The 27515-nt window shown below is 40.8% G+C and overlaps 1 protein-coding gene across 1 annotated transcript in view; it reads left to right on the top strand.

Annotated features, from left to right (window-relative positions):
* The first annotated feature begins 10348 nt into the window (after positions 1-10348).
* Positions 10349-27515, top strand: part of RASA1 (RAS p21 protein activator 1) — a 54591-nt gene continuing 37424 nt past the window's right edge. Inside the window, exons 1-2 of the mRNA XM_066339318.1 lie at positions 10349-10954; positions 26200-26349. Of these exons, the coding sequence (XP_066195415.1) occupies positions 10572-10954; positions 26200-26349 (533 nt within the window). The 5' untranslated portion in view covers positions 10349-10571. The remainder of the gene's footprint in view (positions 10955-26199; positions 26350-27515) is intronic.

Below are 27515 nucleotides of genomic sequence, written 5' to 3'. Positions count from 1 at the left end.
CAGCTCTAAATCCATTAGAAAGGTACTGCAACCTTGTCTGAAATCTGCCAGTCTGACTTAGTTCCTCTGGGAATTGCTGACCAACATGTGGCATGAATTTAAGCAGAAGCCAGAATCCTTTATTTCCATTATAGTGCCCTATGCTCGCCTGCTGCGGGGACTAGATGTGCCTATTCCTTGTGTACGCCAAGGCAGCTCCTTGTTTCCTTTTTACCATGAACACTGTAATTCCTCATTAGTTAAAAGGATGCTAGTATTTAGTCTTCCCTAATTTTCTATTTGCTGCGATAAACCCTACTACTGTTATAAGCACAGTACAATTTCCAAAATACATCCTAAACCTTGTGCATTCATATTATATAGTCTGTAATTGATACACACCAAACAGTTCATCTTTCACTGTTTTACAGAAATAAAGTTAAAAAAATCAATGTGTCATTGCTCATTATGAGAAAATAGATATCACTGCAAATTATGCAGTATCAGCGAAGGTTGCAAAGCTATTCACAGGTGCTGAAAAAGGAGCAGATGAACAACTATATACCAGCAAATCTTGGAAAACCTTAGATTAAATTTAAGAAGTGCTAATGAGTTATCATTTAAAATGTCAAATGAAACTAGTATTATTTGTAGCTGACTGCTGCTACAATAATTGCCCCTATGTAGCAGATGCCCTACATCAGATATCTGAACTTCTTCTTTTTCCTAATCATCATGAATGTCATGTTGAAGCATATATAAAAGACTTATATATATTGCTTCTTTCAAAGCAATTGGGTTCAGCATTATCACCACTAAATCTTCAGATACCTCCAATTTAAATAGAATAGTGAAATGACAGCTAGTTTAATTGTTTAATACCTTTTAGAATTTAACCCATAGCAAGCGAAAATTGAGTTATCACTGTGTGAATATGTTTAGGTTATTCTAGAATGAGTTACATCACTCCTTAAAACTACATACTACATATGTTCCTACTCCTAGTAGTTTCATGCTGTGGAACTGATTTCAAAGTCAACAACAGGAATACAACTAGCTCAGACAAACTGCTTCATACAAGCAAATTCTATCACAAGCAATAAACATGACAGCAATGGAAAGAGTGATAAGTAGACTATGTGAGAAGTAAATGGTTAGATTAACACATTATAAGGTCAAGAAGTTTAGGAATCTGGGTATGTAATATAATATAAACCACAGCCTTTTACCTATTAAATCTTGCAGTTAGATTAATTTAGTGTCTTAAGTCATCAAATCCTATAACAAAAATAGTTATGAATTAGAGATAGCGTATCGGATTTTAACAATCGGTTTCTTCTTTCTAATTGAGAAACATCTTAATGGAAAAATTTATCCCATGATGGAAGACATATAGAAATTAAACTGTAAGTAGAGAAATAGGACACTGTCTTGGTTTGGGAAGACAGGTATTTGCCAGGGAAAGCCGGAGCTTCTCTTGGAATGGACAATGTAAACTACCACCACCACCACCCTTCTTCCTAATTATAATTTTTTCAGTTAAAAGCTTTTAGGCAAAAGATTTTGGAAATAGAAATAGCAGTTCTTTACTAATATATTACAAAACAAACAAACACAACTACAGCATTGATAACAAAAACAGTACCAAGAACTTTGAGTACTTTGCTTCACAAAAAACCCAGGGCAGTTTAGTCTCGGTGCCCCCGCAGGATTCTCAGAGCACCAAGCTGGGAATAGTGGGAAAAAGAGTCTCGGGCTGGCAATTGCAGAGTGGCAGAAATGTCCTGGCAGAGCAGAGGTAGGGTCCCGGCAAGGCAGAGGGATGCAGGGTCACGCTGTAGCAAGAGGAGCAGCGCTGATGGAACCACCACGGCAGGGCAGGTGGAACCACCACTGGCTCAGCTCTCGCAGGGCAGCAGAGGAGCCCAGAGCTCCAGGGTGAGCAGAGGATGACAGACTTCCTGAGACTGGACCGCAGCGAAATCCTCCAGCAAGAGCCCGAGTGCTTTCGCCCCGAACGCCGAAAAAACCAGACAGCCTGGCTGCCTGAAACTCTGTCCTTTTCTCTGCTCCAAAACATCACCTCGCTCCGAGCTTCGACCATCCTTTTGTTTTGTTAAATAGTCTTAAGTATGACATTTAGTCTCCTTGGTAACTTATGGGGAAAAATTCTTTAGAGTAAAAAGGAACAAAACCCAACTCCCAACAGACACCTAAACTATCCCAGTGTAACGTATGAAGGAACTTGTTCCATGTGAGTATATACATAAGGAAATAGAAATTTTCATATACAGAATAGATGCTTCAGATATGACTTTAGACACAGTTCCTCATTTTGCAAATACGTTTTTTAGGTCTCACATGCAAATTCTAGTCTCTGTACAGTCAGCAAGTGTATACAGAAGATCTGATGGCACAATGGAGCAGACATTTTAAAACTTAATTGGCTTCATACAGATCTGATGTCTAAAGGAAATAAGATCTGGCTACATCTTAGATAAAGAAATATCCGTTATATGAATCAGCATTTTCTCTCCTTACTTCTCAGTTTTCCATGATACAATTCATAAAGATGTTAATTTAAAAATGTAGGTCAAAAAGAATTTTTTTCTCTGGCACCTTGCATGAAATTTTTTTTCCCCTGGAAACATACATGAAAATATTAAGTTCAAAATAGCTTCCACTATTATTATTTTATAAGCTTCATTATATAAACATTCCTTGAAATGACCAATTACATATTACACTATATTATATTACAGCTACATCTAGAGTTTTAGTCTTTAATTGTTCTATTATGCAGTACATCAATTTATACCATCAATGCAGAATATGAGCCTGCTGACTAATACATGCATTAAAGATTTTTGTTGATTTTTATAGGTCATACATATAGCTATGCCTGACAGAAATATCCTTTATTTAAATACAAGATACAGGTAGATGCTTTATATTAAGCCCTTGGAACTTATAACCACAAACCAAGAAATTATTTTAAATAAGAGAGAATGATGCATTCCTTAATGGTATTATTAACTTTTTATTTAAAAATTTCAGAGTAAACAGCACAAAAAAATTCACCCAAGTTTGAAACAAAAGGCAGTTCTCCCTGCAACAGATGGGTTTATCCTGCACAGGTTACATCATGGGTCTCAGAGAAAGATCTGTAGGTATTAAGAGTGTAGCTACATTTTCCTGTTTGTTCATTCTTATAATGTTCTTTTCCTTTCCCTATCTGCTGTAGAAGCACCTATACAAACATCCAAAAGGCACCTAAGCAGCTGCAAAAATATGAAGATGTTTGTCAACATGTAACTTTTGTCCATCATCAACCCAGAGATAAACTGCAGAAACCTAAGCTCCATCATTACTGAGAACCCTTACAGAAGTTAGATGTAATTAACTAAGCATAGAAATTACTACATGCAAATATTTTCATGTTTAAAATTGGAAGAAAAAAAGCTGTCCTTTGCAACTCAGTTTTTACTTTCTTCTTACGGAAAAAAATCAATAACTAATAAAACAACTTCCAAATATGAGGATAAATTTAGTGTTGCTTAAAACGTAACATAATTGTTCAATGTATCTATACATGGAGTCACTGTATACAGCCTCATGGGAGAATCCAAACATGCTTTTTATAAAGGCATAAACTATAAATATAGATAAGTATAAGTAGTATGGTTTCTCTTGCATTTAAACACGGATAATAATACGGAATTTTAATAAAAGGATCACAGCCATTAAGAAAGACTGACAGTGCAATCAGGTAGCACTTTATTGTATGCTACTGAAGTTAAAGGGGAGTTGGATTGACAAGGTGTCATGGCTTAAAAGCCCAGCTAACAGTCAAGCCCCAGGCAGCCGCTTGCTTACTGCCCCACCAGTAGCACTAGGGAGTGGACTGGAATGGTAAAAGACAGAAAACTTATGGGCTGAGATATAGACACAGAATCACAGAATGACTAGGTTGGAAGAGACCTCCAAGACCATCAAGTCTAACCCATGCCCTAACACTTCAATTACACTATGGCATGGAGCCACATGCAGGTTTTTTTTTAAACACATTCAGGGATGGTGACTCCATCACCTCCCTGGGCAGACAATTCCAGTATTTTACTATTCTTTCCATGAAAAACTTTTTCCTAATATCCAACCTATATTTCCCTTGATGCAGCCTGAGACTGTGTCCTCTCATTCTGTCAGTTGCTGCCTGGAGAAAGGGACCAACTCCAGCTGACTGCATCCAGCTTTCAGGAAGTTGTAGAGAGTGATAAGGTGACCCCTGAGTCTCCTTTTCTCCAGGCTAAACACCCCCAGCTCCCTCAGCCATTCTTCACAGGGTCTGTGTTCCAGCCCCTCACCAGCCTCGTTGCCTCCTCTGGATGTGCTCAAGTGTCACAACGTCCTTCCCAAATTGAGGGGCCAGAGCTGGACACAGCACTCGAGGTGTGGCCTCACCAGGGCCCAGTACAGGGGAAGAATGACCTCCCTGCTCCTGCTGGCCACACCATTCCTGATCCAGGCCAGGATGCCTTTGGCCCTCTTGGCCACCAGGGCACACTGCTGGCTCCTGTTCAGCTGCTGTCACCAGAACCCCCACGTCCCTTTCTGCCTGGGCATTTCCCAGCCACACCATTCCCAGCTTGCAAGGCTGCAGGGGGTTTTTGTGGCCAAAGTGCAGGACTCAGCAGTTGGACTCATTAAACTTCATCCTACTGGACTCAGCCCATCCATCCAACCATCCCAGATCTCTCTGCAGAGCCCTCCTCCCTTCCAACAGATCACTACATGCTCCCAGCTTAGTGTCACCTGCAAATTGACTAACGAAAGACTCAATACCCTCATCCATGTCATCAGAAAAAAATATATTGAACAGGACTGGCCTCAGCACAGTTTCCTGAGGGACACCACTGGTGACTGTCCCCAGCTGAATGCAGCACCATTCCCCACCACTGTCTGGGCCTGGCCATCCAGCCAGTTCCTAACCCAGCAAAGAGTGCTCCTGTCCAAGCCATGAGCTGCCAGCTCTTCCAGGAGAGTCCTGTGAGAGACAGTGTCAAAGGCCTTGCTGAAGTCCAAGTAGACAACACCCACAGCCCTTCCTGCATCCACCAGGCAGGTCACCTGGTCATAAAAGGAGATCAAGTTGGTCAAACATCACCTTCCCTTCCTAAGCCTGTGCTGGCTGCGTCTGATACCCTCACCATCCTTTAAGTGCTGCATGATGACCCTTAGTATAAACTGTTCCATTACCTTACTGGGTACTGAGCTCAGGCTAATTGGCCTAGAATTACCACGATCCTCCCTCCTACCATTTCTGTAAATGGGCGTCACATTGGCCAGCCGGCAGTCACCTGGAACCTCACCAGTGAGCTGGGACTGTTGGTAAATGATGGAGAGTGGCTTTGCAAACTCCTCTGCCAGCTCCCTCATCACCCTGGGATGGATCCCATCTGATCCCATGGATTTATGAATATCCAAGCATCTCAGCAGTTCTCTGACTGCCTCCTCCTGGATAACGGGACCATTCTGCTCCCTGATACCATCTACCAGCCCAGGAGGACAGTTGTCCTGAGGACAAGCCATCTTCCCACTAAAGACTGAAGCAAAGAAGACATTAAGCATCTCCACCTTCTCCTCATCTGCAGTTAGTAAGTTTTCTCTCTCATCCAGTAAGGAACAAAGGTTGGTCTTACCCTCCCTTATAGTTCAACAGGGAAAGCAAAAACCATGCACATGAGCAAAACAGGGAATCAATTCACTGCTTCCCAAGTGAACGCAGTTGTTCGACCACCTCCAGTAGAGAGGGCCCTGTCACATATAATGGTGCCTTGTGAAAAAAATTGCTGTAATTCCGAATGTTTTCCCTCTTCCTCCTTCTTCTTATCTCTATATACTGAGCATGATGTCACACGCTCTGGAATACCCCTTGTGTATCCTCCCAGCCCCTATGCACCCACAACTTCCCTGCCAGCATGGCAAGTGTATGAAAAACAGAAAAGCAATACATGTAGCATGACAGCTATACAGGTAGGAAGAAACAGCACTTTCTGTAACTGTTTATTTTATACCTGTAGGAGTACAAGGGGAAGAACTGGAATAGCTGGATGTCTTGAGTTGCAATATGTAACCAAAAGTGTGTATGCTATTTACCATCTGTTGAAACCAGTTCGGGAGCTGGGTTTTTTTTATCTCTTGTATAACCCATTCCTCATAACTCCCGGGGGAAGGGGCCTTTTGTTAATGGGCCAGTATGGGGTCCCTGCCGCCCCTCAACATAACACCAAGGTCTGGCCTTGGCAGGACAGATCATAGAGTCACCTGCCCAGCCTGAGACAGAGGACTTCCCAACGGTGCTTTGCACATGGTGATTTGCCCCAGTTTCTCCCCTCATCAGTGACCCTGGACCTCTGGTTTCTCCTTTCCCCTGTGTCCCCATCAGCTGTGGGACCCTGGTAACTGGCCCTATCTTCCCTGTATGTCATGACCCCACCTGCTCTTTGTACCACCCCCGTGCCCCCATGTTATTAACTGCTGTACCCCATACTTAAGCTGGTACTCACATGTGGTCTGGTTTTTGTTTGGGATTTCCCTTCATCTCCTGGAATAAAACACTTCTGGAACTGATCTCACACAAGGACGCTTCTGCCTCTCTTGGCTGAGCTAGCCTCGTGGTGGGTGTGTGAGCTTGACTGCTTTGCCTGAGTTTCCCTAAGCAGCCTTTCCACTGGAGAGGCTTATTGGGTTCTAGGCTTCAGCTTCACTCCAAAGAAACACATTCCTACAGGCCAGCCGTCAAAACCAGGTAAAATGTTCCTTATCTCTTCCAGGACCCATCCTCCCTCCAGGGGGACATTCTCTGTTAATGGGCCACTAAGGCTTACCACACGACTGATCAAATGACATCATTCCATTGTGAGATGCTCCGAGTGGGAGGGGCCAAGCATTCCTACTGGATAAAAGCTGAAATTCAGAACAGCAGAGCAGCCTGTTTTTCATTGAAATACTGTGTCACACTTTACGCGCCTTTTCACCCTAATAAGCATTAATGTTAAACAGCTTTCAAGTGTTGTGAAAAACTCTAATTGATTCTCTCACACATCTGTGAGATAGTTTCTTACTTTACTGATGGAGAAGGAATAACCTTGCGCAAATTACTTGCCCAATGCTATAGAAACCAGTGACAAACCCAGCCTGAATACGTGAGCACCTAATCAGGCATACATCTCCCTGGAACATCTCCCCCCTGTCACTCTTCTCACAATACATACTGTATTAGCTCAAACCAGGGAACATGCAAATGCACTTTTTCGGGGAACTAGCCTGACACCATTCTGACACAAGGATGAAGGATTGAATATCCTAGCTGTTGCTATAGGACATGAAAAGAAGGACATACGCACCGTAGGTCATCAGGGCAAAAAAAGAAAGTTTATTTTTCTGCTTGGGTTTATATAGGTTTCGAACAATGACCATGGATTGGACAATGAGGTTGACACTTCTTCCATTACACTGGTCTAGAAGTCCATCAACTATCTTTCCTCCAGAGAGGAATATAAACATCACTTTCTTTACCTGAGTATCTGTGAGAAACTCCACTACAAAAATACAAACATCAGAAGGCTGAAAAAGATCAGGGTGATACTAGCATAATTTATACCAGGGATTTCAGAAGAAGAGGTTTTGCAGACACCTCTCTTGCAAAAGCTCAAAATTTGCAGAAGCTCAAAAATATTGCTACATTTGCCCCTTCATCCAAATACATCCATTTAAAAAAAGTCCCATGAATACTTGTAGCTGTAGTTTTGAGTAGTCCTGAGAGGAGCAGGGAGCCAGACTCTAAAGTTAGATCCTTACAGATCACTTCTGTTGTAAATGAGTAATGTGACGGTTAGTTCTCGCAATTAAGGTACGAATATGATGTGTATGCCAAGAGAAGTTTTACGAATGTATAGTTCTGTTACTGTGATTTGTTGTTTGGATGTCCTCTGCTCTCCCCATAGTCCCCTTTACGTCCGTGTGGTTCCCAAGGCACGGCCCCGGTAGCTGGGACATGCAGAGCGCGGGCGTGTACCTGTGCCCTCACATGGGGCATTAGGGGAGGGCAGCCTTGTCGCTAGGGGGTGTGGCATGGCAACACCTGACCTCCAATCAAACTGCAAGAAAGCAGCCTCCACCAATGGACAGCAAAGGAGAGTTGATTGGCAGACTTTGGGCGGGGCCAGGGTTACCTGATGCAACACCAAAGGTATAAAAGGTATAACAGGTATAAAAGGTGGAGCAGCCATTTTGTAGATAAGCAAATGGTGGTTTAGTTCTATGCTCCCAAGGGCTGTAATTTTTCCTTATTCCATCCTTTGTTGTATTTTGTGACAGTTCAATAAACCTTTGCAATTTTAAAAGTGAGCATCATTTCTCACACTTCCAAACCAAGATATTTCATGATTCTAAAGAGGGAGTCGACTTCCAAGGCTCAAGAAGTGACACAAGGGGATGGGTAGAACCTTCAGCAGCAAGTGGCTTGAGATGGCAACTATGCCTGCAAACTGAACAGGAAAGATGTGCCGGGTGCAGAGAGATAACAGCTCAGCTGATACTACTAGGAAGTCTTTCTCTGCAGAATCCTTTCCAAATTTAAAACTGTTCTCACCAAAAAAAAAACCTCCTGAAAGAGTGTTAGAGACACATTTCCCCCTCCTGACTGAAATTCTTAGCTGTTCTTCTAGTGCCCACACCCCCACACACATGCTGCTGCCCAGGAAGGCACTTAGAAAAGCTTGCCTCATAAAGGGAATCCTATAAATATTTACACTGCATTTCTATATTTAGGCTTATTGCTACCACTACAGTGACAAGGCTGTGTTAAAATTACTTTGTTTAAAATCTGTGAGGCAAAGCAAGAAGCAGTAAAGAGAAACCCAGAGAGAGCAGCCTACAATATTCTTTGAAATTACAATTTCTAAAAGAAGAAAAACAGCAGTAAATGGATGTATTACAAGGGTATAAACTAAGGGCAAGACCAAGCTTCTCTTTTCACTGTGATTCTGGGCACAAAACCAGCATAATTCCGTGTGTCTTAGTAGTATAAGTTGGAAGCAGTATGCCTCCAAAAGGAAAGATATGAAAAAATTTCAGCAGATAAAAAGAGCTTGAGAGCTGTGAAAGTGGGAGCAGTAGTTTGTTTTAGTGGCCTCAGGTAAAATTCACATAATACTTTTGGGTAATGCAAAGCTTTGAAAACCTGAATGTTTAGATGCCTTCTGAGAACTGCAGAGAAACATGCAAGTGTAAACGTGCTGCTATTTGTCAGCTCTTTTAACACTGGGGGGGAAAAAAAATCTAAAGACATCTACATATTGTATTGCCTGATAATGGCAATCACATGTCTTCTTGATCCCAGAGCTACTTAGGTGTGAAGTGAAGCTGATGTACCAAGTAAACCCACTTAGGGGAGAAAAATGGTTGATGATGAAGGTAGGCATAGGTGTGCAGAAGGTGGGTTTGAAAGCCTGCAAGCTTAAGCAACATGAAAAAAACACACTTTCAGGGAAGTACAGAGTATAGTAGCAAGTCAGTCAACTGTGGAGTCACAGTTCTTACAAGGTAAACAGTACCACCAGGATATATTTTTAATATTGTTAGAATAGAATCAGAATCATTAAGGTTGGAAAATACCACCAAGATCACTGAGTCCAACCATCAACCTAACACTGACAGGTCCACCATGAAACCATGCCCCATGCACCACATCCACGTTTTTTGAACACTTTCATGGATGGCGAGTCCACTGTTGCCCCAGGAGACTGTTCCAGTGCTTGATCAACCTTTCAGCGTAGTATTTTTTCCTAACATCCTGTCTAATCCTCCCTTGACAAAACCGTTCCCACTTGTTCTATCAATATCTGACGGGAGGACGTAGTGAGGCGGGGACTGGTCTCTTCTGCTGTGCCTGCAGTGGCAGGACCTGGGGAAAAAGCCTCAAACTGAGACGGGGGAGATTCGGATTACACAGAATCAATGACAAGAAGCTGAGCTGGAAGATACCCGGTCGCTTTTCTTCAGTGTTAGGGTGGTCAGGCACTGGAACACGTTGCCTAGGGGGGTAATGGACTCATCATCCCTGGAGGTGTTCAAAAGGCATCTGGATCTGAATCACAGAGCTCAGAGTCACAGTGCTCCTGTAGGGTTGAACTAGTGGATCCTACCCTAGTCCCGCGCCTTGCCAGCCCCTCGCCCGCGGACCGAGCCCTTTGTTTGCCGGGCCCGCCCGGCCGCGCTCAGCCGCACACCGCGGCCGGGGCCGCGCCGCCCGCGCAGGCGCAGAGGTGCCGCGCAAGCGCGGAGCTCCCCGGGCGGGCGGGCGGCGCTTCCCTGGGGCGGCCGCGGGCCGAGGCAGCCGCGCGGGGCCCTGCGGAGCGGCCCAGCCCCCGCCCAGCCGGGCATTGTTCCCGGCCGGTCTCCGCCGGGAAGTTTCGGCCGCGTCCCGGCTCCGCTGCGTGCCGGGGCGGGGTGGGGGCAGGGGCCCGGAGCCCCTTTGTCGCCTCCTCCCCGGCGTGAGGCGGCCGGCGGAAGGGGGGGCGAGGCTCAACATGATGGCGGCCGAGGCCACGGGTGAGGAGGGCGGCTCGGGCGCTGCGGCCGGGACGGCGGGAGCCGCTGCCGCCGGGGAGCTGGGGCACTGCCCCGCCTTGTGCCGGGGCCGGGCGCCGGAGCCGCAAGGCCCCTTCCTTGTGGGCGGCGGCCCCCCAGGCGGGCCGACTTTGTGCTCGGTTCTGGGGCTCCTGGAGCTGGGCGCGGGGTCAGCCCCTCCGGCGGCCGCTGGGGCTGCCGATCCCGGCTTCCCCCCGCTGCCGCCGCCGCCGCCCCCGTTGGCCGGGGGTCTGGGGACAGTGGACGAGGGAGACTCGCTGGACGGGCCGGAGTACGAGGAAGAGGAGGTGGCCATTCCGCTCAACGCGCCCCCCACCAATCAGTGAGTACCCACCGCCCCCGCCTCAGTCCTTGTGGGGAGTGGGTACCGCGCCGCCGGGCCCCCACCGCTAGCCGGGGAAAGTGTGTGTCAAACTCGGCTGGAAGTCTCGCACAAGTTCTGCGGCCCACCCCTTCACCTTCCCTCCCTCCTCCGGTTCCGTTCCAGCAGGAAGTTTGCTTCACGGGGGCACTGCTCAGGTTCTGCGGAGTGCAGCCCACCCGCAGCCCGGCAGGGTGAGCGGCCGCAGCAGGGAGGTCGAGCTCCTTCCCCTTCACCGGGAGCTGGTCCTCCGGTACTGAGTGGGATCAGCTCATGGGGAAAAAGGCGTTTGGGTTAGGTTTTTGCAAGTTTTCATAGCAATACTGCAGGCTGCCTGGAAGAGTGAGCTGTTCTGGTTGTGGTTGAAACTACCTGTTGGGGAGATTTTTCCATCCACTGGTAGCCCCTTCTTAGCAGAGCTGTAAACTTAATTTCTGTAAATAGATTAAAATTCCTATTCATGGCATAATGTACTTTATTTACCATGTCATCGTTTTTATTGCATTGCTTTCTGCTGAGACAAAAAAGGAAGGTAACTTGTCTTTTCCATTTCATTCAGAAACACGGCCAAAGTAATGCCCACGTGTTGGATCTTTTTAAAAATTGAGGCAGTCTTGAGTCATGGATTTAAAATGAATTAAAATAATTTCTAATTTTAAAAGCGTTAACAAAGGGATATTTTTAGAAATGTTTTAACTGCCGTGCTGCTCAACCAATTTAAAGTTGTTTTCATTTAGGTTATGCTTGGAGAGAGGAGATGTTTGGAGTAAACTGTAAACTTACAGCTAGGTTTTATTGTATTTATCTGTGCATCAGGTTAATTATGATTCCTGCAGTGCTGGTAAGAGAAAGAATCTTGCTCTAGAGGCAGACTAGTTCTTTGTTTATGTTGTGTGAAATATAAGATCAGATAATGTTATATAGACTCTATGTAATTAGAAAGTTCTCTAAACACAACCTTTGGATTTCTGTAGAAAATCTGCAGGTTTACACAAAGAACTTCCAAGGTGTGTATTAGAATAGAAAAGAAACCTTTCATGTCCTTATCATAGTCTCTCCAAAATGAAATTGTTTCAGAGGCTTAAACTTTTCATTAGTATCATTTATGTAAATATGTTATTCCTGAAGTTCTCACAAGTATAGGGGATAATTTAGGGAATAACATACAGTTGTATTTAAAGATACGTGTATATAGATAAGTCAAATAGTTATCCTAAAAATCTGTGTGTATTTTGGGTTCTTACTTTATATTCTGTCATGGCTGAGTTAACTTCTGCATTATGTTACATGCTTTAAGGATTTCAGGAGCCGTTGTCATTTGAAGTAGGACATAAAATTGTAATGTTATAGCATTTATTTTGAGATTATTCTCTCTAACCTTGACAGGCTTTCTAGCAGTCGTTTATCCCTTCAGTTTCTGAGCTTTGTGTGAAAGTTTGTAAACATTAAAGCCTTGTTTTCTGGATAGTGTTCTGAATGTGTTTGAATAGTCTTAAATTTGTAGAAGTCCCTAATGAGCTAGAAATAGGATTAGGCAGTTTTGAAAGAAATCTGGGAAATGGAAGCACATAAAAAGCAAAGTTACTTCTTCAGGATTGTGTGCCAAGCACGTCAGGGACAGGACTTTGCTTTTCTGGTTTGACTCTCTGAAAAGTAAGAGTGCTTCTGGCTAAGAAGACCTGGCTAAGTTCTTCAGAAAACTGAGGAAAAAGCCAAATATCAAGCTTTCTACAATATTTTTGGAAAGCAGGGAAGTTATTAATGAGTAATCAGTTTTTGATACTGAATTAATTGTTACATCTACAATTCCGAGTGAATTTTTCTGTCAAACATTGTCTTCTGCAATACCATAAACATGTACAAACATCATGGTTGACTTTCAGAAAAGGATGTTAAGGTTTCTGGCAGGGAGTATACGGTAGGGGAAGACTTAAGTCCTGATTTCATTTTGGCCGATAAGGCTCCTTACTTTACACAGGACCAGGGCATAGCTCTGTAGTTAAATGTTCTTCTGTTGAAGAATGTAATACTGGAGCAGACAGGGAGTAAAACGCATTTAGAAATTGATTCAGAAGTTTGTACTTCCAAATACCTAAGCTTTATCTTTGTAATTTTTATCCTTGGTGTGTGACTTTTCCATAAAATATTTAAGTTAAGTTGTCTGATGATTTAGAAGCATTTCTGTTTCAGTCATCTCTTATTTATGGTATGCAGCATCAGTTTTTACCATTCTCAGTTAAATAATAAAATTTGTATATGTCAATAGTAAATTCTTTCCTTTCTGTTCTATTGTTTTATTTCGGAAATGCTCTCTCTTTGTAAATTTTACCATCTGCTTCTGTAGAGTTGGAACTCCTGATTTATTACCAAAACCAGAGATCAGTATTAATCTGTCATTGTATATAAGGGAAGCTCCAGTCTGGGTCTTTTTGAAAAGACTAATTGATCTCTCAATCTAAATTTGTTTTAAATTTCTCCAGTTGGATATGATTACAGGACTGCTGTTCCATTTGTTTGATTGGCAGCTCCACCTTTTCCCACTTTCTCCTTATTCATTCAGTTTTTATGGAAGGAATGCAGGGTGACTTGATCGATAATTCCACAGTTCTGTCACATGGCTTTGTTTCTCTTCATTGCTTACAGTATCTTGTGTGTACATGTGAAATTTGAGAGTGCTCTTCACTCCTGACCTTGCCATAATACAAAATTACTGTTCTCCTTTGTAAGAATGCAAAGGTTATTTCTTTCATAGTACCAATCTAAGTAGTACCAGTATCATCACTACGTTTCTTTGCCTCCCCATGGGTATGCATTGCATTTTAGGATTTCCTGAGTGGCTACTCTCTCTCCAGAGAGAAATACCTGGTAAATGTTGCTGCTGGTTTTTCCAGGTTCAAACTCCAATCTTTGGTTAGACTTCTAAGAATAAAATAAAATAATATAAAACATTCTGCATAAATTTTGGTACAACTTTATCACTTCTTCTCTGAGCTTGTTTTGCAAATGGAAAAAACAAGTCCAAAGCAAACAAAGAAACTCAGACAAAAACCAGACAAAATTACGAGTTCCTAGTCTTCCAGGTTTTAGGGTGTAAAGATGTTACAAATGTTTTTTAAACATGAATATGCTTTTAAATAGTGTAGAATTGACATTCTGGCTTTCATAGTAACTAATTTGAGAAGATGGGAAATGAAGCATATGTAGGTTCTGCGTTCCTCATCAGGATGTTTTAAATGTAGTTTGTTCAAGGAGGTCTGGGGAATATGTCTTCTTTTGGAGTATATTCAGTCTGGACTAAAACTAACTTGAGGTGTGTCTGTTCAGTGTATGTGTGTGTGTGTTTTCATTTTTGTGGAGCACAGCAGCGGTGTGTTTATGTTGCAGCTTAATGCTAAGTGGGAGGCACAGGATACTAGGGAGTAAAATGGGCAACTCTGTGTTTGTTTAGGTCATTTTTTCCCTTGCCTTCTGCCCCATTCGCAGAGCTCAGTGACAGAGGCTCAAATAGTATAAGGAAATGCCTTTGAATTTAATGAATGAATGCTGATTCTGTTATGTATTTGATTTAAAATCTTAGCTGACAAAATTATTATATTATCCTAGTGTTGCAGTAATGTGGCAGGAGCTGTTCCTGTGTTGCAGCAAAACTGGCATTTTCATGTGGGGTTTCTTGAGCAGTGCTTATCCGTTTCAAATGTAAATCAGTTGAAATCTGAAAGTGATCAACCACACAAAATGAAATAGGCTATTGAAACACTGTCTGGTTGAAACAAATCTTGTCCAAAGCAGATGTATTCTTATAGTCACTCTTGGTGCTTGTTCAGACAACGTACTAACGAGAAAAAGCACAGAAGATGAAGACAAGTAGAGAAATACTAAGTAAGAATAGATCGCATTAAAGTTGAACAGTTTTCTGCCTGATCAAAGAGCGAAGTTCTGGTACTTTCACATGAGTGTTCAAGGTGGCAAGCAGAGAGTTCTGCATTTGTTTCAGTAACTCATGAAAAAAATCTTTTCTGAATAATTGAAGAAGGCGTTTTTCCAGACTAATGAATGAATCTGTTGCACTGTTAACTGTGAGGAAATAATGTTGGTGTGTTGAGTTAGGTACTGTATTAAAAATATAAAATGTGATGTCAGTAGTATTTAGTGTATGAGGGGTTTTTGTTCAGCTGCTAATGTAGTTAGCATTGAATATTTTCTTTTTTAGATCATTAATTTCCCCATCAGTTCCTGTTGTGTGTGGAAGGGAACTTATTTTTCTAAAGTTCGTGACTAATGTACTCTGGGCTACTTCTGGCTGGATGTATGGTGTTAGAAGTACTGTCTTAAATGAGTGGTTAAAAAACAGTGGTTCAACAACAATGGGTCAGTGTTGTACCTAACCTGCTACAGAAAGTGAAGCAGTAAGTAAACTGAGTGTGTTAGTTCATAGGTAAATGAGAACTTCAGATAAATAAAACCAGAAGTAGGACAGCATTTGAAGCAAGAAGTTTGAGGATGATTTTTCAGTAGTTTAGTCAGTATGTCTAGTTAACATCACATAATGTAATTTTGTTTAAACAGTGACTAGAGTCTCTTGACCTGCTCTTTCAGTTTTTGTTTCATGTCATAGATTGAGTCTCATAATATCAGGATGGGACTTGGGGCAGTTTATCTACTAGCCTGCCCCATTGAGAAGCATAGTACTGTGCTGTGTTTTTTCACCCTTTTTTGTGTGTATGATTTGTGGTTTTGAAGGGAAGAGGAACACAAGTTTTCTGTTGAGGGCTTAGGTCTCTTCAGTATTTTGTTTGAAGATACTCCATATTTTGATTCAGATGTGGATTTGTAGAGCTCCGGTAGTTGTTTTCCAGTTTCTTTCATATATTTTTCCCAAACAAAACACGTCTTGTTATATGTCTTGCTGGTAGGCACAGTAGGAGGGAGGAGAAGGCATCTTGTTTTTACGTTGTCTTTGTGCTGTACACAAGTACTGCAGGATTGATTCCTCTGTGTCCCTCCAGAGTATGGTCAGTGCCAGTAAAATGTTACAGTGCTAGACAGAGTTTATTTACTTGACCTGCTTTATTTACTTTTATATACTTCAACTATGAAGACTAGTAGAAGGTGATCTTTAACAGTTTTTATTTTTATATAAAATACCTGCTCTATCACTCTTTATAGTGATAGAGCAGAAAAAAGTTTCTGGTATTAAATTAGCATATCTTTAAATCATATTTACCGCTGAACGTGCAGAGGAGTAATCAGCATGAGTTTATAACAGGAAGATTGTACTTAACCAACCTAAGAGCCTTTTGTGATGTGATCATTGACTTGAGGGAGAAAGGGAGATAGTTTGCCATAATTTTAGTAAGGCTTTGGACACTGTTTTCTTATAGTCTCCTTATGGACAAACTGAGAAGAGTATGGATTAGGTAGAAGGACATGAGATGCATTGAAAACAGGTTGAATGACTGGGAATAGAGCATGATGATCAGCAGCTCAAAGTCCAGATAGAGGCAGATTACTGGGGATGTTCCCTAGGGAACATCCAGGGTGCCTCCAGGGGCAATACCGTGACCTGGGTGCTTGCACAGAGTGCATGCACCCATAGCAAGTTCACAGATTATGCAAAACTGAAAGAGGAGTAGCTGAAATACCAGGTAGTTGTGCTGACATCCCAGGTGATGTGGACAGGCTGGAGAATTCCACTGCGGGAGATGTGTAGTTAAACAAAGGAAACACAAAGTTCTGGCACTGGGGAGTAGTATCCACAAGCGAGTGGTGGGATTAAACAGCTGAAAAGCATCTCTGCAGAGAAGAATGTGGAGGTGAGGATGTGAACAAAGCCAGCAGTGTGCCTGTGTGGTTAATAAGGCTGACGTTGTCATGGGTGTCACTGGGAGGAGTGTTTTCAGCAGCTTGAGAGGGATCATCATTCTTCTCTGCTCATCACTGGTGAGATGCATCTGGGGAGTTCAGTGCTGGGCTCCCCAGTACAGGACAGTCATGGGGTTACACGAGAGAGGTCTGTGCAGGGCTGTCAGGGTGCTGAAGGGATTGGATCATCTGCCAGATAAAGAGATACAGAGGGATCTGAGACTGTTGAGCCTGGAGAGGAGGAAGTTGAGTGGTTCTTAAACATGACTATAAAAATCATGTGGGAGGAGTTGAGATGAGAGTACCAGACTGACCTCAGTGGTGTGAGGTGACAGGGCGAGAGGCACTAGAGACAAATGAAAAAAACTTGATTTTCCATTTAAATACAACAGGATGCTTTTGTTCATTTGTTTGTTGTTTTGTTTGATTTTTTTTTTTTTAATGACGAAGGTGATCAAACAGTGACAAATACTGCCCAGAGTGGTCATGAAGTCTCCGTCATTGAGGATGTTCATGACCCAGTGGAAGACAGCCCTGGCTGAGCAACCAGATGTAGGTGATCCTACCTGAGCTGGAGGTGAAAGGGAAGCAAGGCTGAACTAGATGATCCCCAGTGGTCATCTCAACTCAGGTGTTCCTATCGATGTGTATAAAGATACTATTTATAGGTGAGGATCCATGTTACAGGACCTATTTGCTGGAAACTCTTACTGTAATTAGTCAGAAATAAAGTCAGGACAGTTGCTAATAGAGGGGATTTGTAATGAAAGTACAGGAAATTTTTAATTGGCAAACAGAATATTTCATTACTTTCGGTATAGACACGTATCCTCATTTCTCTGGTAAAAGCTCATCTTTAAAAAGATGAATCTGCCTTTAAAGAGATTTTTTCTAAAGTAGCTAACAATGCCTCTTAAATATTCAATAATTTGCTTCTAATACCTAGCTTTTCCATCTAGGGTATGGTTGGTTTTTTTTTTTTTTTTAAAAGTATATTATTATTCATTTATTATGTTTTATTCATATATACAAATTAATCTACCCAGTGTTACTAGATTAATTTCAAAGCTCCAGTCATATTTCAGGAATTGAATATTGAGGTTTCCAGGACACTTGGTGTATGCATTGTGTTATGGCAAGTTAGTCTGATTCTTATGAACATTGGACCCAGAAAATGAATTTTTATGTTCAATTTTCAGCTACTTTTTAGGCCAACTTCACACTATCAATTTTTTGTTGGTGTTATGTTTTTTGCTAAACTGAAATAGCAATAGTTGTTCATCCTCAAGTGCTAGTAGTTTGTGGTTTCTTGTGAATATAAAATTTCATCAGGGTTGGAATATATAGAATCATAGAACCGTAAATTAGCCCAGATTGGGATGGACCTTGAAAGTTCTTATGTCCCAATGTTTTGGGGAACAGGGAGTATAACTGAGGTTATCTTGCCACCTGTCCAGTCACATCCTGAAAACTTTGGATCTTTCCTGGCCTGTTCACATCTTTCTTGGATTATGTGGACCAGAACTGGACACAGTACTCTGGCTGCAGCTGCACAGCTGGGTGGACTGGGGTGATCACCATCTAGGTTTAGCCAACTTTTGGTAATCAACTCAGCAATCATGTGGTAATTATGTGTAGATTTTTGTAAGATGCTTCTCTTAAATTTTGATAATTTTTATTCTTGTTCTGAGTCTGCTTCTTGCTTTCCATAAATTTATGTATCTGTATGTAAATGTTTAGCCATATCAAGGAAGTTCAGTTTATGGCTCATTAGGCTTTGTGTGTTTATTTTATAGATAAATGGCATTATATTTTTTATTTATAAAATATATTTAGGAATGTTCATAAGTCTATTAATTTCTTCTCAGTATTGCTGTCTGTTAGTAGAGTTAGCATTAGAGATGTTACAGGATTCAAGGCTAGATACTTGCCTAATACTGAACATGAAGGGACTGCTTGCATTATCTTGTTCAAACCACATTTTTTCCTCAGTTTCTTTCTTTCATGGATTTTTTTGCTTTCTAAGCATCTGTGGATTTTTTGTTATTTCCATTCCTTAAAATAAAACAAAAAGGATATGAGAGAAATGTCTTTATTCTCCAAAAGCATCGTGTTACCAAGCCTATGTAGCAATCATCTCAACCTATATTTCAGTTTAGAAACAGATGGGGGTTTTTCTTTTTCTCAGTTTTACACACGATTTTTTTTTTAATGTTATGCTGTGAGGTTTGTTCTGTATGGGTTGTACTCTATGTTCCTAGTGCATGTTGGAAGATTTGAACGTGTTCAAATGCTCACAATTCAGGTGAGGGTTTGATTTCTAGTGTATAATAACTTGCAGGGTTTTCTCATTATGGAAGCAGTTAATCCATCCATGGATATGATACATCTCTTTCTTGAAACAATACAGCTTGCAGGAGGAGGTGAGAGTGGAGCACAAAACCAAAACCTATGTTTGATCAAAGAGAGTGAGGTGCAAGGAGGAGGAAGATGAAAGAGTCTCTGGTACATTTAATGAGAGTCATAGCAGACAAATTGAACAACATCTTAGAAATTCCTTAGTTATTGTCAAGAGTATCTGCTCATTTATGTAGCCTTACTAACATAGTTTCAGAGCTAATTACTAAAAAAGGTGGGTTTTTCACCTGAGAGCACAGATACCTAGCATGTAAAAATGGAAAGTTTCTTGCTAAGGCCTTTAATGAGTTCCAGAATTCATTTCCTAATCTGATTCTTCAGTAAGAAAAATGCCAGCTGTTTCAAAAGCTATTTTTCATGAAGTTTAGCTGTATTTCACTTGTTTGTTGGTGATTCTTGTGAAAATGAGATAGGCAGCCAGTCTTCTTCTCAATGTTGGATAGTATGCTGCTGTCACACCTCTGCCTCTTCTAAAATTATGGCATTGTTTGCTACAACAATTGAAACTTTTAGAAGCTTTCTGCCCTTTGTGAAATTATTTAAATGTACTATTCTTTTCAGTGTATACTTACCTTGCTATTTCATGTTGTCATAGTCTGTTTGCTAAGACAGCTGAGGTTTTTGGTTGATCTGTTTAGTTCTAGCTCAGGGCTGACATAAACTCTGCTGAGTTTTGGTGGCTGTTTTGTGGAAGGGTGTGCAAGGCAGAAGTGTGTGCATGTGCCACAGCTAGCAGGTTGGCACAGCTAATGTGAGTGCCTGTGGTGGTGATTTTCCATGTTTGTTGGCTGGTTCCTAGTCTTGTAGCACAGCACAGTTTTCCCTGTGCTATTTTTGAGGGATTTTGGAACAGTCAAATGAGAAAAGCAGAATGAGTCTTTGTTAGGCTTATGTGGGTAGGCTTAAGTGCCTCTTAGAAAAATGTGTAGGAAAGCAAAAGGGATGAAAATCTCCCTCATGTTACTAGAACTGTAACACTCAGGGTCATGCACACTGGACAAAGAGCACTTACTTGGCTAGAAGTTAACTTCAACTGCTTATCTTAAAGGTGCATCCATTCTAGTATATTGGTAGATATTTTTCTGGTAGCAAAGTTTTGTGATGTGGAGAACTGCAAAGACTTGGTCAAAAGTTAGTAACAAGTGAATAAATACTAACAAGATGGACAAAGGAGATGAATGTGGTAAAATCTAACTGAAATTTAGTTTAATCTTCTCTGAACAAGTTAGGTGCACAAAGGCACTATCACACCTTACAGATATGACAGAAATGGGAAATAAGGTATAAAAGGCAGAATCTTTAATAATATAAAAATACTTATACCGAGAGTGTGGTTTAGCTGGGAGAAGCTATTAGACTGAAATAAAACTTCAGCAGTGAATGGGAGCATTGAATCTTGCTTTAAAATCTGCTAATGGTAGTATCTGCCAAGGAAGGCGGAAACCTTCCTGAAATGGAAAAAAACAGCCCCTCCCTCAAAATTATTGTGACTTCAAACACTTTTCCCGTCTGGTGTAATTACAATCGGGACCGGCAGAGTTGCTATCGGGCTCCGGTGAGGCCGGGAAGCTGCAGTCACTGTCTTGTGGCCAGCAGGGGCACTCCCGTGCCAGCGTGGGACCTTCCCACGTGACGATAGCCGTGGCCTCTGGCCGCACGGGGGCATTGGCTCTGGGTTGCCTTGCAGCAAGGAGTGAAGGAAGCAAACAGGCAGGTTTTGGTCTCACTGCCGAAAACCACAATATTGTAGGCCAGCCACACTCACTGTCACCCATGTAGCCACTCTCCTCCATTGCCAAGGGGAAGGGACAGTCTTGACCCCACACCCCACAGGATTCCAGGCCAAGTTTACACCTCTTGAGATGTCCCCTGAGCTGTGGGGTACCCGGGGGGAAACAATGACAATTCCTGGCACAAATGACTGTGGGATATCCCCATCACTGTGATTCCCTCCGCAAGACAACAGTCTTCACAGGGAAAGATCGAGAAGAGGATAGTTGATGTTAACAGAATAAGAAGACAAAAGTTATAATTCAGGATATTTTGTTGTGGAATTTATTTCCTTTGTCTTCATTAAATGCCTTGAGATTTTTATGTGTCTTTTGATATTGAGGATTTTCCCAGTTCAAAGTAATCTTTCCTCCCTTTTGCCTCTAATTGAAACAGAGCTCATAGTCTGAGGTGGTATCAAGAATCTCATATATGTGAAAGGCATTAAGGCAGAGTCTGGACTCATAGGAGAGGAGTTCTGACGATGACTTCTACAAATTCTCCATTGTTAGTACAGGTGTTCTTGAAGCATCATGATATAGCTGAGAAGAGCCTTGACTGAAGTGGGTGTGGTGTTTAAAGACACTTTTTCCTGTGCACCACAGTTTTTTTCTAGATGGAAATAGAGAAGTCTGCAGCTGGTATCAGTGTCTATATTTGTACTAAGTTGCTGAAACTCATTTTTACTCCCCTTCAGCACTTTCTCTTGCATTCTCTTCTCCATTACCTACTCTGTTCCTAAGTAAAAATTGCAGTGTACTCTAAGAGCAGAATCCTTTAGTAAGGCAGCAAAGCTTCATACTTGTTTTCTCACAGGTAAGAAGGAGCCATGTAAATGAAGATTTGGTTGTAAGATGTGACATGCTTCCACATGTAATAGCAGCTGCCTCTTTCCATATGGTAAATTCACCATCTGCTACCTTTTTGTGAATGGGTTGTTCTTTGCAAAGGCCTTGTGGTGTTGGGGCTGTGTTAGGGGCCAGCAGCCTTACAGTTACACTGTGAACTTGCTAAAGGGATGTGGTGTAACTGCATTCCTCTCACAGTAGAAAGGGCTGGCTAGGCCTAATGGTGCTGGTGTGACTACCCAGCATATTCCGTGGAGCATGAGGAAATACAGGTATCTCCTGTTTGTGCGTGGACCAGAGGTGACAACTCTGACTGCAGTGCAGCTCATTCCATGAGATTCACGACTTGTCGTATGGTTGTCAGTCACTCCATGTGGCAGTGGTGTAGCCACCATTCTTCTGCAGGCCTGTATGTTGCTTGTGTGGATATTGAAGCTCTTTGTGATTTTGTGTCTTTGTTCTGTCTGCTTGCTGTAATTAAATTATGATAGGGCTGGAGTTTTGAACATGACGCTTTTGAAATAAACTTGCAGATGGGAGTATTTTCATGCACAGTTTTGACAGGTTTCTGAAACACGGAAGCCTTTCACTGTTATTCTCTTAGAAGCAAAACAAACGACAATAACACAAGTTTCTTAAAGTAGGCAAGTTAAACAGGGGGCCGCAGAAAACAACACCTGAACTGTAATGTTTAATTGATAGGATATTTTGTAATTTAATAGTTTCATAAAGTATGCTTGCAAGGCTACTTACCCTCTTTGAATGCATGTCATAACAGCAACTGCATTGTTAGAGTACTAGCTGTGATTCAAAATGTCATTGAATTATGTTTGCTCAAAACACAGTGAAAGTAGTGGATTGTCAGCATTTAAAAACATGAAGCTAATGCTGGAAATACAGAAGTGTTCCTGGACAGGATTAGGCAAACAAGCAGAGGTCACTGATGAGAAATGATAGTAATAGTGAGCTAGAATTTTGAATGCAGGCACTTGTAAGTCACAGTCACTTGGTAACTTATTTATGAACAGCTAGGCAGGTTTTTAATGTGATACCTTCCTATCCAAACCTTAATTCCTTTCATGAGACTTATACTACACCATACTATTATTACAAAAATTTCCTTTTGCACCCATTAAGAATCTCTATGGCTAGTGTTGCATCTGACTGAAAACATTAAACTTGAAGCTGTTTTGAATGCAAAATATTTAAGTTGTAAATCTCGACTTAGAAAACTTGGAGAGGTGGTTTCTTATGATGTATTTTTTCAAAAATACTGAATTCAGGCTTCACTCAGATACCTGATTGGAGCTTAAAACCAAAGGGTTTGGAGGTTACTTTATTTCCTCTCAGAAATTAGGGGAGCCTGATTATCTTTTAGAGTGTTCTGCACTCGGTTCTCTAATGAAATTTGGAGTATGGCCAGCTCTGTAGTTTACTCATTTCTCTTGCCCTTTTCTTGGATAACACTGACTTGGATGGACCTTCCTTTGTAACTGATAATACAACATAGCAGCTTTAAAAATCTTTCATTAGTGTGTGTTAGATTAGTCAGTATCCTTAAATGAGATTGAATACTGCAGTTTTGTAAAGCAGTCTTTACTATTTGCTATCAAAGGCCTTGAAGATAATGATGGGAGGTTGCAGAGTGTATCTTTCTATAATGCTGAAAACTGATGATAGCAGGATGAATTTTAAGACATGCACTTCTGACAGTGATTACTTTCAGTGCACCTAGATTGTCTATTACTTAAATGAACTGTTTTTATCTATTGATGAAACTCTGCTCTCTGAAAAAAATGCAGTTATTTCTTGACAAGAATTTTGCATACTCTAACGGTATCCAGATTTGCACTTAAGTGTGTATCCTGTTTTTTTTCAAAGACGTGTGAAATCTGTAGCGGTTTCCTGGGGAAAAACTAGCTGTTTTCTCTTATCATTGTTCAATATTGACTGCTTCACTGGTGTTTGTATTAAATTTAGTGTTAATATTTATTTCTGTGGCAAGTACTTTAATTTGGTACATTGCACTAATGCAGAGTGAGCTGTAAAATACAGTGGGTTTTTGCCATCAGAAGTTAACATGTTATATCTGGGCTTGGTAGCACTGAATTTAATTGCACTCAGAAATTTACTTAGTATTTTGATTTCAGAAAATAAACCTTTGCTTAAGTGCTTTACCAGGTAATAAATGTCTTCTGGTACTCTTGATATGAAGGTGTCGAATGGGACAAATATATATAGCCTGTTCAGTGTTAGAGAATGTAATCTCAAATATGTGGGATATAACAATACAAATATTGCTGTCACGAGCAAAAGGAGGATGTCTTTTTTGTTTGAAAATTCTGGACTGAAAACTGGAGCACTTAAATTTGTGATATTGTTAGAAATCCTGGTTCCTTACAGAAAAAATACTGTATTTGCATATGATCCTGCCTTTTTGTTTACTCTGGTTTTTACTGGTAATTTGCATTCTTATTAAGATTCCCACATCTCCGTTTTGAAATTATGCATTTCTTTAAGTTTGGCATTGTAATGCAGTGTGTCTTGCAATAGAATTAAGATTGTTTTCCTCAAGTGGGTAATAAATTGGATCAAATCAAAGCTTGGTGAATCTGTTCTTAGTATAAAATAGATTTCATGAAAGGGAGTGTTGGTTTCTTCATTGGGTAAGTTTCTTGGGTCTCTGAGGAGTTTTATACTTCATGAAAGTCAGTCTATCCAGGAAGGCAATGCGCAGTTGTGACGTGTTGGGAACAAACTCGCTCAAGTTTCAGCTGTGCAGTGCACGCTGACACACAGAATATTTAATCCTAATGTCTTCAAAATCAGCAGTTTTGATTTTTTAAAAGACCCTCCTGGTAGGGAAGGTGTGGTCCACTTCTTTCTGGACTGTCTTTGAACAACAGGTTTCTGTTGATGAGGCTGCTTTGCTGGAATAGAATGACACAGGCTCTTGCTAATATAACTAGGCCTGCAGCAGTTTCAAGTTTTAAATGTTGTACAGATACATCAGTGCTTCTACTGGTTTAACTTGTTTTCATCAGGGTGAGGAAGAGAAGCAAATGGGAGCAACATTCGCAAGCACCCAGTTTTGCCAGGTTAAACAATATCTATGCTCATGCTGCTCCTACTGGTGAAATGGTGTGTTTTGGTTTAGTTTATCAAGGTTTTGTTCTGATAAAAGCTCTCATGTCTTTTGTTTCCATTTAGTAAAAAAAAAAAATGCTTTTGTTTAGATTTTGTCAACATCTCAGCTTTTAAATTTTTATTTTTTGAAACTGTATGCTGTGAAATATATGATATTTTTGCATATATTAGTTCAGGAGATCATTTACATATCTTTTAAATTGCTTGTTTGTGAATCTTGCTGAACAATCTGTGAACTGTTAAAACTAAATGGTTTGTGATCTGAAATGGTGAAGGATTTAAATTGTCTGAAACTGACTGTTTTGGAGCCAACAGTTCCTGAGTGTAAAATTAAAGCTTTAAGCAAGCAAAATTAGGTGGAGGAGCTAATGAGCTATTGTGATATATAGCTCTGGAACATGCTGTGGCTTGGTGAAGGTAATCAGAGCAAAGGCTGTCTTTGGAAGCTGCTCTCCATAACTGTTTTCTTGGGGGGGTGGGGGGAGGTTGTACCTGATAATTTGGAGTACAGCAAGTGTTCTCACTAAGGCTGTGTAAATGAACTGAGACAGATGAATGCTTGAATGGTGGCAGTAGGTTAAAGATTTCCTTTGTCATATTTTGCAGTCTGTGATTTGCCATGCATCAGCACTCACTTTTGATTGACAGAGTGCACATTGTGATTAGGAAAGGTGGTTTTGGGGCCAGATGGTGGTCTGATGACTGCTGTCCAGTTCTTTGCTGGCTTTGCTGCAGCAGCGTCGCTGTCAGCTGAGGAACAGTTTCATAGAATTCACTTCTTCGTTCGTGCTTTTGAAATACCCAGCCTGAACTGACACCTGTGTAGACTTAAAATACAACTGTCTTTCAAGTCGGGTCAGTCACCTCAGTCTGTGTATTAAAGTAAACTAACTAGGGAGGGGATAAAAACTGATGATATGTGCACTTAGGGTTTTTCCTTGGGAAAAGCAGGTTATCTGAAAAACTACTGTGTTAAAAATACAGTTTATTGGCAGTAAGTATACCAGAAGGTTGAACTTGTAACAGTTTGATAGCTTTGAAATGAAGTTTCGGAGTTACGTGGGTTTTGTCTGAAAGTTTTTCTGCTTCCATAGGTCTATTTTGTGAGAGTAAATGAAACCCTTAAGTTCTAAGGACACCCGTTGTTACTCTTTTTTTCAGGTGGTATCATGGAAAACTTGACAGAACAATTGCAGAAGAACGTCTTCGACAAGCAGGAAGACCTGGAAGTTACCTTATTCGAGAGAGTGATCGGAGACCAGGTTCATTTGTGCTTTCATTCCTTAGTAAAACAAATGTCAATCATTTTAGGTGAGAATTAAGTGTTTTATTTTGAATACTGTGATCTATCTGCTTTTTGTTTCAGAACACAATAAAGTAAACAGTGATTGTATTGCAATGCAATTTTTTACTTTTTATGCGTTCGTGGTACAGTTTTTTATTTCCGTTGATTGTTTTAAAACATGATACTTCAAAATTACTTTATAGGGTGAAGAATGGGAGTGTGAGGAAACCAAAAAGAGAAGCTTGCCTGAAGTGGTTTGAATAGACTTAAAGCACCATGCAGATTTCATTAGTCAGTGAAGGAGATTGTTTTGTGTCTGTTCCATATCAATCATTGTACTTAGCACAGTTAAAGTGCTAGCACATCTGATTGCTTATTTAATTTTGAGGGGAAGAAACACCATCCAAAACAAATTCCCCCAAACAAACAAACAAAGCTCCCCCAAACAAACAAACAAAAGCTGCCAAAAAATATCCCAAAGCAAAACCAACAAATAGATTATATGTTTAGTAATCAAAAGGTTTCCTGGAAACGGCTTTCAGCGTATGTCCTGAGCATTGTTTTCTGACTCCTTTTGCAAATGCTATATACTTATGAGCTTGGGTTTAATCTCTAAAGATTAATCTTTGTGTGCATTTTATATTACTTCTTGCGAGAAACAGTTCAATTCAAATTGTGCATTAAAGAATTTCTTTTTTAAGAAAATACGCAAACGTTAAAGAAAAATCTGGTTTTGTAAGAAGTCTTTGTGTTGTTAAACTGCTGGAATGATTATGTGAGCTTTTTCCCATTAGATATAAAATTTTTAAATGGAATTTAAGTAGATACTTTGATTATTCCAAAGTAATTTCTTAACTTTTAAGAGGGATGCTAAGCTAACTGTAACAAATGCCTAATTTTTGATGGTGTTTGTTTTCTGCATTGTATGGGCTTGAAGTGTAGTAGTTTTTTGTTAAAATACTTTGCTACTTTATGCCTATTATAAAAGGTGTATATTGTGCATGATACAAGTAACAATGCTGTTGTATATTAATGCATTATTTCAGTTTTCCAGGATGTTCACATCTCGCTTATGTTTCTTTCTTTTCGATTTCATTTAGTTCTGACAAATGTACTGTCTTTTTCTGTGAATGAGCACTTTCTTTAGGTAAAAAACTGGTGGATCATACACTATGTGTATTAATATTTTTGA

The sequence above is a fragment of the Sylvia atricapilla genome, chromosome Z (assembly GCF_009819655.1).
Source record: "Sylvia atricapilla isolate bSylAtr1 chromosome Z, bSylAtr1.pri, whole genome shotgun sequence".
Taxonomy (NCBI): domain Eukaryota; kingdom Metazoa; phylum Chordata; class Aves; order Passeriformes; family Sylviidae; genus Sylvia; species Sylvia atricapilla.
The sequence above is the reverse complement of the archived record's forward strand: the minus strand, read 5'-3'. Positions and strand labels throughout refer to the sequence as shown.